The sequence below is a fragment of the Trichoderma harzianum genome (genome assembly GCF_003025095.1).
Source record: "Trichoderma harzianum CBS 226.95 unplaced genomic scaffold M431scaffold_3, whole genome shotgun sequence".
NCBI classification, from domain to species: Eukaryota; Fungi; Ascomycota; class Sordariomycetes; order Hypocreales; family Hypocreaceae; genus Trichoderma; species Trichoderma harzianum.
The window spans coordinates 44,509-58,644 of NW_020209251.1; the positions used below are offsets into that span (position 1 = coordinate 44,509).

At 49.8% G+C, this 14,136-nt stretch overlaps 4 protein-coding genes across 4 annotated transcripts; 3 read left to right on the forward strand and 1 right to left on the reverse strand.

The window, feature by feature from the left end:
* The first annotated feature begins 1,927 nt into the window (after positions 1-1,927).
* Positions 1,928-4,786, forward strand: M431DRAFT_504833 (hypothetical protein). Its single transcript, XM_024918528.1, has one exon. It carries the CDS (start codon positions 2,145-2,147, stop codon positions 4,497-4,499), a length of 2,355 nt encoding a protein of 784 aa, XP_024776937.1. The 5' UTR covers positions 1,928-2,144; the 3' UTR covers positions 4,500-4,786.
* An 843-nt stretch (positions 4,787-5,629) lies between these two features.
* On the reverse strand, positions 5,630-7,135 carry M431DRAFT_78500 (hypothetical protein; the record flags this gene model as incomplete). The annotated part of the gene is made up of 1 exon (XM_024922706.1): positions 5,630-7,135. One exon carries the CDS (start codon positions 7,133-7,135, stop codon positions 5,630-5,632), a length of 1,506 nt encoding a protein of 501 aa, XP_024776938.1.
* A 1,788-nt stretch (positions 7,136-8,923) lies between these two features.
* Positions 8,924-9,907, forward strand: M431DRAFT_336476 (hypothetical protein). The gene has a single exon (XM_024914388.1). It carries the CDS (start codon positions 9,060-9,062, stop codon positions 9,438-9,440), a length of 381 nt encoding a protein of 126 aa, XP_024776939.1. The 5' UTR covers positions 8,924-9,059; the 3' UTR covers positions 9,441-9,907.
* Positions 9,908-10,127: 220 nt separating this feature from the next.
* On the forward strand, positions 10,128-12,029 carry M431DRAFT_478894 (hypothetical protein; the record flags this gene model as incomplete). The annotated part of the gene is made up of 4 exons (XM_024915719.1): positions 10,128-10,325; positions 10,408-10,517; positions 10,639-11,478; positions 11,534-12,029. 4 exons carry the CDS (start codon positions 10,128-10,130, stop codon positions 12,027-12,029), a joined length of 1,644 nt encoding a protein of 547 aa, XP_024776940.1.
* Positions 12,030-14,136: the final 2,107 nt, after the last annotated feature.

The window sequence follows — 14,136 nt, forward strand, 5'->3', positions numbered from 1 at the left end:
CGGGACCGCAGCCGTGGCTCATCATCATACATAGCGAAGATCAATAGTCTACTTCCGTAATTCTCCTATCAATATCGAGACTTCGGCATGGTGAGAAAATAACAGCGACAGGCCCAAAACCGGGGTCTCATGCTCATGGCTTCATTGGCCAGGTTTCGCTTCAGGCTGAAGGATGCCTTGCAGTAGCTTGAATGTTTCCCGTGGTCGCCGCGTGCTGCTGATTCGGGTCAGCTGCCTCATTCAGGTACTGGAGAGAAGAGGGGGGCGCATGCAGGCAAAGAGGCAGCCTTGTGGGATTTGCCTTGCGATCAGCAGATGACGAGCAATCGAATCAGTATGACAGCACAAGATGGTATTGCACTTGATGGCGAAAGATCGTCAAAACCGTCCTTAGAGAGGTAGCCCAAACGGCTATGGACACTGCTCGGCACGGAATGGCACGGCACAGCTTCACCCACATTCGATGATTTCAAACTTGCATCATATAAGCAACCTGCGCAGGTTATCCAATTTTGATTACAATTTTACTATTTTTACACATTTATACGGACATTTCTTTATTGCCATTCTCAAACTCGGGTTCCGCTTAGTGTTGCCTTGATCACCTGGATCTATTCTAGCACCGACGACTTGCTGGTGCCGCCCTTGGCCGACTCAACCCACGCCGGTCTCATAGACGAGTGCCTCTTCAATATCCTCTTCGAAGCGGTTACCAATAGCCTTCGGCTGCTCAAACGAGATGTCATCCATGAGGATCTCAGTCTCCTCCGACCTGGCAACACATTGACCAGAGATAAAGTGCATCTTTCAGTCTTTCAGCAAGGAACTCTCTTGTTGTAGGTGCTGAAGAGGCCGTTTTGGGTATAATCAAGCCAGCCATATGACCAAAGGCACGGCCACTCTTACTTCGTAATATCTCGAGCTCGTGGAATCAGGGATCTGCCGGTAGAGTAAGCATCCGAGAGACGGATGAAGCCAAACTCATCCAGGGAATATTGATCAAGTCCTCAACCCAGCGGGATATGTATTGCATGAACATGGAAACCCATTGCAGAGACTCTAAGAGGAAATCACGATCAGACAGGCCAGTCATTGTTCAGGTCAGGCCGACAAAGCCAAGCCTCTTGGTGATCATGTCACTGTCGATTCCAAGTGGTTTGCCGGCAAGGATACCACAGCCTAGAAGATTCTGTTGACGCTCTTGATAACCTTTCCAAGTCACTAACAAAGGTGAATCCGTATGAAAGCATCTAATGGCTCCATGAGGCTAGACTCGACGTCAAGAACGATGATGAATGAGCCAGCTCCCAACCTTTTTTCGATCTCATGGAGGCCCGCCTTGAGCTTCTCAAGCTCCTAATAAGTAATTATATCAACTTTTGCGTTTGACCTGGTAAATGCAATGCTCTCTATGATATCCTACCTTTAGAGAATTCAGTTAAAAGAGTTACTTTCGTGTGTAATTGATCATCAACGGGTCCAGGCTGCCTAGATTATAGCATAGCAGGTTAACTTATTCTCACATCATATTGATGGACAGAGCAGGCAACTGACAGATAGAGTCTGAAGCCATCTTGATCATTAATAAGGTACTCGTATGTAAATGCTTGTGGTGGAGCCCTGACTGTCAACAGTGACTGATTGATTTCCCTCCGATCGGCCATGGAGGGGCATTTTGCTGTTGGCAGGACCCCGCGAAAAAAAAAAATCTCTTACAGGACTGATAAGCTAGCAGGGAGCAAACATGTACTGGTACCGTTACATTGCCGGAGTGGCCCTGCGGCACGCTCGTATGAGTACCCGTGGGCGCCGATAATCCGTTATCGTAGCGCTATCGTTGCCATCACTTTGGCTGCCCCGCCTTCACCCCACCTAAAAAGTCCAAGAAAAAAATGAGCTGCGCAACATGATCTACAGCCCTATTGGCTGCTTTTGATAGGCAGGAGAGAAATTAGAGGGAAAAAAAGCAGACATTCGAGCTCGAAGTTTTTTCCTCTCTCGAGTGACCTCTGGCATTGGCTCCTCCAAGTGCTGGACAGACCTTTGTTCTCATCTTTGCTTCGATTCCTTCGAAAAGGGAGAGACGTGGATCTGGATAGATATCCTGGAGACTCCGTTTCAGCTCGTCACATCCACAATCCACAATGGCCGACCTTCGAATCCTTCTCATTGGCAATGGCGGCCGCGAGCATGCCTTGGCCTGGAAGCTGAGCCAGTCTCCTCGAGTTGAGGCCATCTTCGCGGTCCCTGGCAACGGCGGCACTGCTACTTGCCCCAAGGTCACCAACGTCTCTTCCGTTTCCGCAGAGGACTTCCCTGCCCTCGTCCAATTCGCCCAGTCCAATGGCATCAACCTGGCTGTTCCTGGACCTGAGGCTCCCCTCGTTGACGGCGTCGAGGGCTTCTTTCGCAATGCCGGCATTCCTTGCTTCGGCCCCTCTAAGGAGGCTGCTCGCTTGGAAGGCAGCAAGACTTACTCCAAGGACTTTATGAAGAAATACAACATCCCCACCGCCGCCTACGAGAACTTTTCCGATTATAACAAGGCCGTTGCATATCTTGACACCATTAGCCACGATGTCGTCATCAAGGCTACGGGTTTGGCCGCTGGTAAGGGTGTTATTATCCCCCAAACCAAGCAGGAGGCCAAGGATGCGCTCAAGGAAATCATGGTCGACAAGGCTTTTGGCGACGCCGGAGACGAGGTCGTCATTGAAGAGTTCCTTCAGGGTGACGAGCTCAGCGTCCTCACCTTTTGCGATGGCTACTCTATCCGATCTCTACCTCTGGCTCAGGACCACAAGCGGATATTCGACGGCGACCAGGGCCCCAACACCGGTGGCATGGGCTGCTACGCTCCTACAAACATTGCTACCGCCGAGCTCGTCCAGCAAATCGACAGAGACATCTTGGTACCTACCATTTCCGGTATGCGACAGGAGAAGCAGCCCTTCCGCGGTGTTCTGTTTACGGGTCTTATGATTACCCCAGCCGGCCCCAAGGTTCTCGAGTACAATGTGCGATTCGGCGACCCCGAGACTCAGACGGTGCTGCCTCTGCTCTCAGCCGATACTGACTTGGCCGAGATCATGCTGGCCTGTACTGGTGGCTACCTGGACAACTGCCATCTGACCGTTGAGAAGAAGTTCAGTGCTACAGTCGTTCTCGCTGCTGGCGGCTATCCTGGTTCTTATGCCAAGGGCACCCCGATGACTGTTCAAGCTCCTCCTGCTGGAAGCACCATTTTCCACGCCGGTACAAAGCTTGATGGACAGCAGCTCAAGACGTCTGGTGGTCGCGTGATCGCCATCAACTCTGTTGGCGAGTCACTCAGAGCCGCTGTCGATGCTTCATATGCCGCTTTGGCTTCCAACGTCATTGATTTCGAGGGCAAGTTCTTCCGCAAGGACATCGCTCACCGTGCTTTTAGAGATGCAAGCAAGGTTTCGATGACTTATGCTCAGGCTGGTGTTGATATCCAAGCCGGCAACGACTTTGTGGAGAAGATCAAGAAGGCTGTTGCCAGCACAAAGAGAGCCGGTGCCAGTGCCGAGATTGGCGGCTTCGGCGGCGAAGTCGATCTCTCTCAGTGCGGATATCCCAATGCTCCCATCTTGGTCGGTGCCATTGATGGTGTTGGCACCAAGCTTATGATTGCGCAAGCCATGAAGAAGCACGACACAGTGGGCATTGATCTGGTTGCCATGAACGTCAACGACCTGGTCGTTCAGGGAGCCACACCCCTGATGTTCCTCGATTACTACGGCTGCAGCAAGCTGGATCTTGCTTCCGCCGCTGACTTTGTGCAAGGTGTCGCTGATGGCTGTATCCAGGCTGGCTGTGCTTTGGTTGGCGGCGAGACGGCCGAAATGCCAGGCATGTACAAGGATGAGGACTACGATGCTGCCGGATGTGCCGTGGGTGCCGTTACCAGCGGAGGTATGCTCCCCCGAAAAGATGCCATGGCTGAGGGCGATATCCTCCTGGGTCTTGGATCCAATGGCGTTCACTCCAACGGTTTCTCTCTTGTGCGAAGGATTGTGCAGGCTGCCGGCCTGGACTACTCAGCTCCCGCGCCTTGGGATGCTTCCAAGACTGTTGGAGAGTCCCTCTTGACTCCTACCAAGATTTACGTCAAGAGCCTGCTGCCCGTCCTCAGCAGCATCAAGGGTCTCGCACACATCACTGGAGGTGGATTGCTTGAGAATGTGCCCCGTATGCTCCCCGACTCTCTGGCCGCAGAGATTGCCTATGGAACTTGGGAAATGCCTCCCGTCTTCCAGTGGCTCAAGAAGGCTGGCAACGTAGCTCCTACCGAAATGTGCCGAACATTCAACTCGGGTATCGGCATGGTTGTGGCAGTGGAGGCAAGCCAGGTTGAGGCTGTTGTAGCGGCTCTCCGTAGTGGCGATGAGCGGGTTTACACCATCGGTAAGCTGGTCCGTAGACAAGAGGGCCAGGCTGGATGTGTTGTTCAGAACCTGGAGTCATGGGCATGAGCGAACTGTTGAGATATGCAGACTGGAGGTTTAGTATTTAAAAAGGATTGAGGCGTATAAAAATACCAAGGTTGGTGGTAGAGCGAGAGTGTATTATAAAAACAGGACCTGCAAACAGGTACGAAAATATTGGGTTGGGATCGAAGGCCGGCGGAATTCTGTGAATTGCATTCCCTATTTGTTTTCATGTTAAGATTTGTCACCAATATATTTACAAAAGCCATACATGTTATGAAGCATAAACAAGTTTTATCTTGAATGTTTAGAATCTCATTAGTATAGAAAACGATCTTGAAATCTGTAAACTTTCGGCGACCTGTATTCATGACGTCGAGATACGAGGTCAGTATACACCTACCTGTACTTACATAGGATGGAGGGATTACGGTTGATACCTGTGAGCTCTGTATATCTGAATGGATGTTGCTTTCCTTAGATTGAATTTACGCACTGGGACTGCACGAAAGGCAATCAAGTAGATTAACCACATTCGGCGAGAAAGCGCATACTACCAGTACCAGCGGGAAAAGGGAATCCAAAGCCTTTGGGAAAGGCTAAGATTGCTGTGAAGTGACATGGTCCCAACTTTTCCCAGCTGCATAAGCGTGCACAACTTGCATGCGAGTACAGCCAATTACAGGGTTGGAGGTGAAGAGAAGGCCTCGGAGGAGTTTAAAATTGCTGTGAATCTTTGCGTCATGAATATTAATGAAAATTAAGAAAATTGTCAAAAGTGAGGTGTCAAATTTTGGGACTCTGGGGGGCGTGACAGACTTGCCTCAGCCAATCTTCGAGGCTGGATCCACGTCAATACTCTTCATAAGGGAATTTATCATACGATCACCTAAGTCAGGTCGATATCAATAAATTTATACCAACGCCAAAGCTCTGTGGTGCCATGGAACAATATGATGACGTGGAGAATACCACTGTTTCCTCATTCAGGATTTGTCGCTTTGGCAAAACTGACTCAATGCTAAGGAATTCGTTCAAGTTGAGACTAATGGCGAAATATTGTATACACACAAACCATGTCCAAGTTCAGGGCAAAGTATCCCAAACTCAGCTCCAGTAGACCAAAACATCAATTGAGGGCATCATGCTCTCTCAGAGGATATTCCATCTGAGCCTTATTCCTTCTTCCATACATCCTTCCACCACTCCTTGAACCCATATGGCTCCGCCCTCCTTTCGTAAATCTTTACGGCATCCTTACCCACCAAGTTACCCATTATGTCACCTTTGAATGGAGAAGGCTTCGATGTCAGATTCGACGTAACGCGTGGCCTTGTGGCCCTGTCTTTAATCTCCTTAGCAATCAAAGGTGCGACATCCGCGAAGCAGGCGTCTAGTTCTCGCTGTAGATTGTAATACGGCTTTTTGGCAAGTTCCGGGGCCATAAGGTTATAACTTCTTGCGATGCCGTTGAGTTGTTCTATGGATAGCTTCAAGTAGGCATGCTCTGCCCTTTCCCAATCCGGGTCCCGGAATGGCCGTGAGAGGGGAACAATGTCTGGTTCGCTGCTCTCTCCGGATTCTTGCTCCGTTGTGCTTACCGATTTCTCGGTCGACTGTCGAGGATTGTGCAGCCTTTCTGCCACGGCATATTGATCTGCTCTAGCCATCTGCTCTTCTAGAGAACCCCCCTTGGAAGCAATCATCCTTGAAGCATGGCGCTTCCAATCGGCTCGCAGCCTGGAACGAAAAGAGTCTGCGGCCTTTGAGAGCTCCTGTTGCTTCTCAATCCAGGGAGGCACAATATCTTGACGCTGAATGATCCTGTTCATTAGATACTCCGTGGTATCAACGAATGGATTACTTCGAGTAAGATCAATCTCTACGCCTTTGCCGCGCGCAATATTCTTGAACTGGCCCCTGGCAATGGCGTTTTCGATGTGGTCATTCGCTAGCGCAGCAAGACCTGATGGTGTTGACGGCATTACTCGCGCAACCGGCTCAAATCGTGCCCGAAACTCCTTTCTCATTTCTTCCCGCTCTTTATCACTCAAGCCTTTGTCTTCTTTCAATCCCAAGCCGGCGTATAAGGATGCTCTATCACGAGCATTTACCGCCCTTAGGCGAGGAGGCACCGCCGGGGTCCGCTTCACCCGGGGATCAACAACAGGCGGTTGGAACTTGCCTCTGAGTTCTGGTTTTAGGGGCTTTTTGGCGTCATCCAGCATCCTCAATACTGCGTCTGCGGTGGATTCCTCCCCGGTCCATGGTTCCGAGGTGGCGATGTGTCTAGTGCCTTCACCAGCCGCGGATGTAAGATCCTTTTCTGCGAATGCGCTGGAAAACTCTTGCCGAAAATTTGCGTCTGCAATCTTATTCAGAAGCTTCTCTTTCAGGTCGTCAGAGAATCCCGCATCCTGCACGGCTCGTCTGCCGGCTGAGCCGCCAGAGAATAGCGCCTCTTCAGTTGCTTCTTGTAGTCTCCGCGTCATTGCCCCGGGCTCTGATTCTTGTGAATTGCCATCATTATCTGGCTTAGACGTGTTTTCCTGGTCTGTCTTTGACTCATCGCCGGTCAACTGATTTGCTGGTGAAGTATATCGGCGTGCTCCCTGCGGGCCGAAGCGAGCTGAAGCCTGGAGACATTTCTGACACAAGGATGATGAAACTCGAGGTATCATGGCAAGAGAAACAGTTAATTCGGGTTGGAAACTACCCAATCGAAATGTTCTGTAGCTATTTGATGGCAGTTGATGCGGATGGCGATTTGATGCAACCTTGATGCCTGAAAATCCCGTGTATGAAATCATGAGTGAGTATTAGTCAGCCAACGGCTCATAGTGCCAACGAGAGCACATTGAACACATCCTCCAAAGGAGCAACATCACCACAACATCCAGAATTGAAATATGATATATAATAGATTTGTAGCGAAAATAAAAAGAAAAGATGCGAGATAAGAAGGCAAAGAAGAAGTCAATGAGGCAAATCGCAGCAACGGTACCTATTCAACTCTTCGCACTCCGTATACGAGGAGACCCGTATAAAAGAAATGGCCCTGGTCTACTATTCAATAAATATGATCTTACCCGGGAATGAGGCTGTACAAATCGATCTGAAGTCGCAAAAATCCAATCTTGCTCCATGGAGGCATGTACGATGTACGAGTATACGAGGGTGCCTCTTAATTATCTTCTCCGCCTTTGATTCGACGGCAGAATCACATGATAATCGTGACAATGCGTGCCAGAAAGCACACTAACGTTTTCTCCAGATTGTGATAAAGGCGGTGAGCCCGACGCTAGCCGATCAATAACTGTGGACAGAAAATTTGTTGGGGGAAAAAATGGCAAGGCAGCAGATAACTGATACGATTTGAAGCCAAGCAACAGCCTTGCAAAAAAAAGAAAGACTAACTGCTATTGTGGTCTGTCCCCGATGACGAACGCCAAGACCTAGCAGGTAAGCCCTCGTCATGGCTCAAGAGGCGGAAGCAGAGCCAATGAGAAGGCGTGTTTAGGCTATGCTGGCTGCAGGCGGGGCGGGAGATATTCTCTACTACCTCACAATAGCTAGCTGGTGCTGGGGGCGTTTTCTAGTCCAAGCCGCACTGTAAATCCATTCCAAGGCTTCGGATGAAAAGAAAAGAACTTTTGAGAGCGGCCAGAAAGACAGTTTCGGCGTGGGTCTGGGTAGAATTGCGTCCAAGGTCATACACGTATCGATTACTGCACTTATCATTCAGTAGATATTTACCTTTGGAGTGAACGGAATCCAATGCCAAGACATCAGGCTACACATGGTGAAGAGAGACAAGAACACGAGCATAGAAGGGGAATCTTCTCGTAAATGACGACACCCCTTCTCCAACACCGACATATTAATCCAGTGCAAGCCACCTGCAAAAGGTTTAAACACCAGGCTGCGATTCCAGAAACCGGCGCCATGGCCATCCTTTTGTAAGGGCTGAGACTATGATGCATGCGTTCGGTAATTGACGCACGCATCTGTGCAGCCATTATGTGTGTCATTCGACAATCTTCTCCGCATTAGTACATGCATTTTACATTTTCCTTCGGGTAAAACGAAAAGCTCGAATCACGATGGCGGGCCGTCGCTCAGCTTTCGGTTTGCAGGCTAACCAATCAAGCCCATGTTCATTCGTAGGAGTAGCTGGAGGGTGAAGAATCAAGTCATGCTCCAGACAAATGGAGGAGTTGTACCAATTCCGAAGTACAGCGAGTATGGGGTACGGAGTCCTCGTATACTTCAGGTAGCAGTTCCCTTTGCGGCAGTTGTCGTTGTAAAAGGCGATGGATAGCGCCTCCCGCATGCGTTGCGGATGAACGAAGAAACGCGGAAAGAAGAGGAGGAGCAAGGAAGTAGACGGAAGGAGGGACAGAGAATGAGAAGGAAAAAAGAGAAGGAGATAAAAAAAAATCTCAACAGACCTGGATTTGGAATCTGGACCGTGACCTGGACCATGACCTTGACCATGACTCTCCGCAAACAAAGTGAGACCAGGCCTGTCGCTCGTCAATTATATCTCGCAACCCTCAAAGGCGTCGATTGAAGCAGCCAACGAATCGAGGCCGCGATGCCACGATGCCCGCGACTGCACCAGCACGCCGCCGAGCAGTTCGTGCTGCTGAGTCTGGCCGAGCCAACATCTCCACCACGCCTTGCCCGTCCAAGCAAGCCCGTTCGAACGCTCACGATGTCGACGCTGCTCGCACCTATCAGCGCCATTCTTTGAGAGCACGGGGAGACGCTTTGCCGCACCACCAGCGAGACGCTACCGGCCGGCCCCCCACACTCGAGTCTCACTGCGCGCAAAGCAAAAACCCCCAACCTGCAAAGCCTACAAACCTCCAAAGCCCCGGGCTGGCTGCATCTCCACCGGACGGGGCCTCTCACGGAGCCGGCTGCGCTGATTGGACCGAGTCGGCGATAGAGCCGTCTTCTTGGAAAGCTACTGCGCACTAGAGCGCCAGATGGCCTCTCAATCACAAGCACGAGCAACACATGCAAAAGCCCAGCTTGGAGATGGGATCTTCGCGTGGCCTTTTACCACATAGGGCCCTTGCATGTCATGGTTCCTTAGCCTTGGTCGTGTGCCTTTGATGGTTACGTCGCGTGGTGGTTCTGCTGCATTGAGAGTCCATTTAATACATCCTCGCCCGCACTTTTTTCCCCATTTCTCTTCCCCATTCTCGCAATCGTCACTGGGTTGGTCCTACTGTACTTGGCAGGACAGCTCTTTTTTTCTTCTGTTGTGGTTTCTCTAGTGACCACAGCTGTTTCTCCTCTGGTTGCTTCCTTTTTGTTTTGTCTTCCCCCACCGGCCTGATAAACCCTCTGTCGAGGTCCAGACCGCGCTCAGAAACCGGAATCGACAATTACCTACAAAACTTGCCCCTCCATTCTCCTCTTCGGCAAAGTCCGTTTCGGGTGGAACAAGCCGAAAGCAAGTTCAATTGACTTTGCGTGTGACGCTGCGTCCAATTCCTCGGGTACCACAACAAGCTCTCCCGCAGAGCTTGACTCGATTGAAATACCTAGCCCAAGCAACGAAGCTCCCTTGTGCTTCTGTGAGCCCGGTTTTGCTCCATCTTGGTATCCTTTGTGATAATTGAGCGAGAATCTTCAGTTACGCCCAAACAATCCGCAACCATGGCTGCTGTTGAAAACCCGGAGAAGTCAGCCATTGACACCAGCTCAATGGAGAAGAATGTCACAGGTGGTAATAATGACCCCATGTTTGGCGATCTCAGAAACGCCGACGGGTCGTCGCTGCGCAGCGGCGAAGATATCCTCTCCCTGCAGGATCTCGACCCCGCGCTGAACATGAAGATGCATCTTGTGAACAACGTGAGTGATACTAGAGCCTAAATATGATCCAGGCCATAGTCCCTGTGACGGTGAACTGCGAGAACACTTGTCTCTTCCCAAGCTCCAAATCTCGTCTTCGAAACGCTTCAGCACTAACAGTGGATTAAAGGCAATTGATGAGATTGGCTGGACTGGCTACCACTGGAAACTCTTCTTCCTCAATGGATTCGGGTAAGTTGCCATTGCGCGGTGACCTCATCATTTAATACTACCCTCGTCTCTTCCCATCCGCTGGTCTCATGTATGATGTGGCAAACGATGATTTGGTGTGCTAACCGACGGTGCCTCGTAGCTATGCCGTCGATTCCTTGATCCTCCTTTTCCAATCCATTGTTGCCCCGTCTGCTTTCCGCGAATTTGGCCAGCACGGATACGCCAATGCGCTTACCATCGCCGTGTACGTCGGTATGCTGACGGGCGCCATTTTCTGGGGTTTCAGCGCCGATGTCATTGGTCGCAAATGGGCTTTCAACATTACCCTCTTCATCTGCTCTGCAAGCTGCGTGATCGCTGGTGCCATGCCCAACTGGCCATCTCTCGCATTCTTCATCGCCCTTCTCGGCTTCGGTGGAGGCGGCAACCTCATCCTGGACACAACCGTCTTCCTCGAGTATCTTCCTAGCAATAAGCAGTGGCTCTTGACCTTCCTGGCAGCATGGTGGGGCCTTGGACAGGCCATCACTGGTTTCATTGCCTGGGGTTTCATGGTTCCTGGAAAATGGAACTGTACCGATGTTGACACTTGTACCAAGGCCAACAACTGGGGCTGGCGATATATGCTCTTCACCGGTGGTGCCATTGTGTTTGTCATGTCGGTTCTCCGAATCACAGTGGTCAGACTGCGCGAGACGCCCAAGTATCTCCTCGGCCTTGGTGAGGATGCCAAGGTGGTGGAAACATTCCAATTCTTGGCTACCAAGTACAACCGCCCATGCTCCCTGACTCTTGAGAAGCTCGAGGCCTGTGGGCAGATTCAATCGGCCCACGGCAAGAAGCTGTTTTCCTTCTCCGAAACCCGCATTCATTTCCGTGGACTCTTTATCAACAAGAAGATGACCATCTCCACCATCCTGGTTTGGCTTTCGTGGGCTTTGATCGGCCTTATCTACCCGCTCTTCTACGTGTTCCTTCCGTATGTTCCCCATAAGTCCATTGTGCCACGAAACTCTTGCTGACCAATATCTCAGTACCTACCTTGCCAACCACGGCAGAGTCTTTGATCGAACCACCTTCGAAACGTGGCGCAACTACTGCATTACCAACATTTGCGGTATTCCCGGTCCGATTATTGCAGGATACATGTGCAACACAAAGCTGCTTGGCCGCAAATACACCATGTCTATCGGCGCTTTGATTACCTGTGCTTTCTTCTTTGCCTACACCGCAGTCAAGACCGCAGCTCAGGATACGGCCTTTACCTGCTTGATTGCGTGTTTCCTGAACATCTACTATGGCACGCTGTACGCCTACACTCCGGAGGTGCTTCCCAGTGCCCACCGTGGCACCGGCAACGGTGTTGCCGTGGCCTTTAACCGCATCATGGGTATTGTCTCAGCTATTGTGGCGACTTTTGCAAACACTCAGACGTCGGCGCCTCTGTATATCTGCGCGGCTCTCTTCATTCTTGCTGCTGGTATTTCAGCAGTTTTCCCCTATGAGCCATATGGACGACGCAGCTCATAAGACTGTGTCTGGGCGAGGCTGGTGAGCTCTATTTCAACAATATAGGAGCCCCAGCTAGGTTTTTGTCATGGGCGTTGCAAAGAGGGGGGATGCACGTTTGATCAAAAAGGTCGTAAAAATAATGATACCCAAGAATAGTTAAATATATGATTATATGATATTTTCAACAAGACTTGTCAATAGGCGTGAGATTTTGCCATATTGCCTCAGGTGCTGACATTCAGTAATGCGAGGCAACTCATTAAGAGAGTCGTCGTAAATTATCTGTCCAATTCATAAGCCATACGATAAGTTGCTTAAGTGACATCTCCACATCACCTAAGATCTCCTCGTCTATCTCAACGAGTGTCATTTATTTTCATTTAGTTATGAAGATATAGCGCGTTATGAGGCGATTTATAATAATCCGGTTCGAAGGTAGAAAACATGCTCGGGATATGGTTTCACAAGTCCCCTCTTCTCCACTCATATTACATGTAACACGTAACTTTTCTCGCAAGTATCTCAGCCAGTCAGGATGTTGGAAACCCATCTATTCGCTCTGACAAGCTCATCCTCTGTCAGTGTATGATGCTAGGCGCTGTTTCGGAAACTCATGCGAGGTTAGATTTCCATTACTAAACATATTTGGGTAGTATGTATGGCAGGCTTAGATCTATTTCAGGGGTCTAATAATAGTGCTCTCTGTTACTATTACGGTCTTGCTTTCTTTGATTGGTTGTGTGTTTAGCGTGTCCTGTAAGAGATGGCTATATGTGACGTGTCTTATACCCTCTTCACAGCATTTTTAAACTCACGTGAAGCCTTGAGATGGCTGCATGTCTCGCCCTCCCATTTCCATCACAGCATTTTTAAGCCCACCCGAAGCCTTGATCTTGCTACTTTGATTGGTAGTCTACGGTACATATACTTAGCGGACCTATGGGTTTTTGCCAGGTGGCATGCGTCCGGCCTTCACAGCATTCTTAACCTCTCTCAAGTGCTTCACACTATCATAAACTTGACTAGCGAGCTTGCAACCAACAAACTCGGGGGTATTCTTCTCAGCAGCATTGAGCATTTCTTTGTCTCCCTCAACGAGTGACTTCCTTGCCCCTGTGTCGCAATGAGGTCACACTGCGTATCATGGGGAAGGGAATTGGTCGGCAAGTACCTCCCCCTTTCTTTCAAAACTACTGGATGTTTAGTGGGCGTAAAGATGTGACCTTTAATTGGCGAGATTCCTTGTAGCCACAGTACTATAAATGCATTTACTTGCCAGGCGCGTGATGCTGGGGATCGGAGTTGATGAGAAGTGGATGGATAGGCGAATAAGGCAATACGAAGATCTGAAGATACAGCATACCGATTTTGACATTGATAAAGATATACCGTTCTCTCCATGCTACTAGCTATCTTGTGTTTCAGCCCTGCATCAACGGTCATCCGTAAGCCAGGTTTACGGCCTGGAGCATATCGGAAGACGGAGCATATAAACAGCATTTTTAGCCTCACCAAAGTAAAGGCTTCAGATTGATCTCCATATTTCCCATGTGGCTGTGGATTAGTATCTTCCTAGCGTGTCCTCAAACTGGCCAAAAGAAATAGTCGCGGTAGTAGGCATTTAATTGGTGCAAACTTCTTCACAACCTTTTTCAGCTTGCTGAGGCCTTGGCCTTATTCCCTCCACTTGGCTGTGCGGCTCTGCTGCAATAGCTTGTGAGGGGTGTAGGTACAGGTATGCATGCAGCTACTCTTCAAAGACACCCTTCATAGCAATTCTAGGCCCCTTTAGGCTCTTCGCAACCTGAGTTGTGCCAACGCAATCATAAGCAAACCCGTTTAGCTAATAAAGAGCACTCCTTATGTCGTCCTCCATCTCCTAAGTTCTCTCGGGGTAAACACATTCCGTATAATCCTCTAATTACCACAGGACAAGATGCAATTTTAAGCTGTGCTTGGCCAAAAGCGCTTAGAAGAAATGATGCCAGCTTTCACACCGTGGGCGTAGTTCAAATGTGCCTTACTCCTTTCGCGCTTTCTTATGATATGTGGCTTCGAGTGAAAGGCATCTCAGCTCCTACGGCAGATAACAAGTGTACAACTGGATTAACACCCACTCCACCCA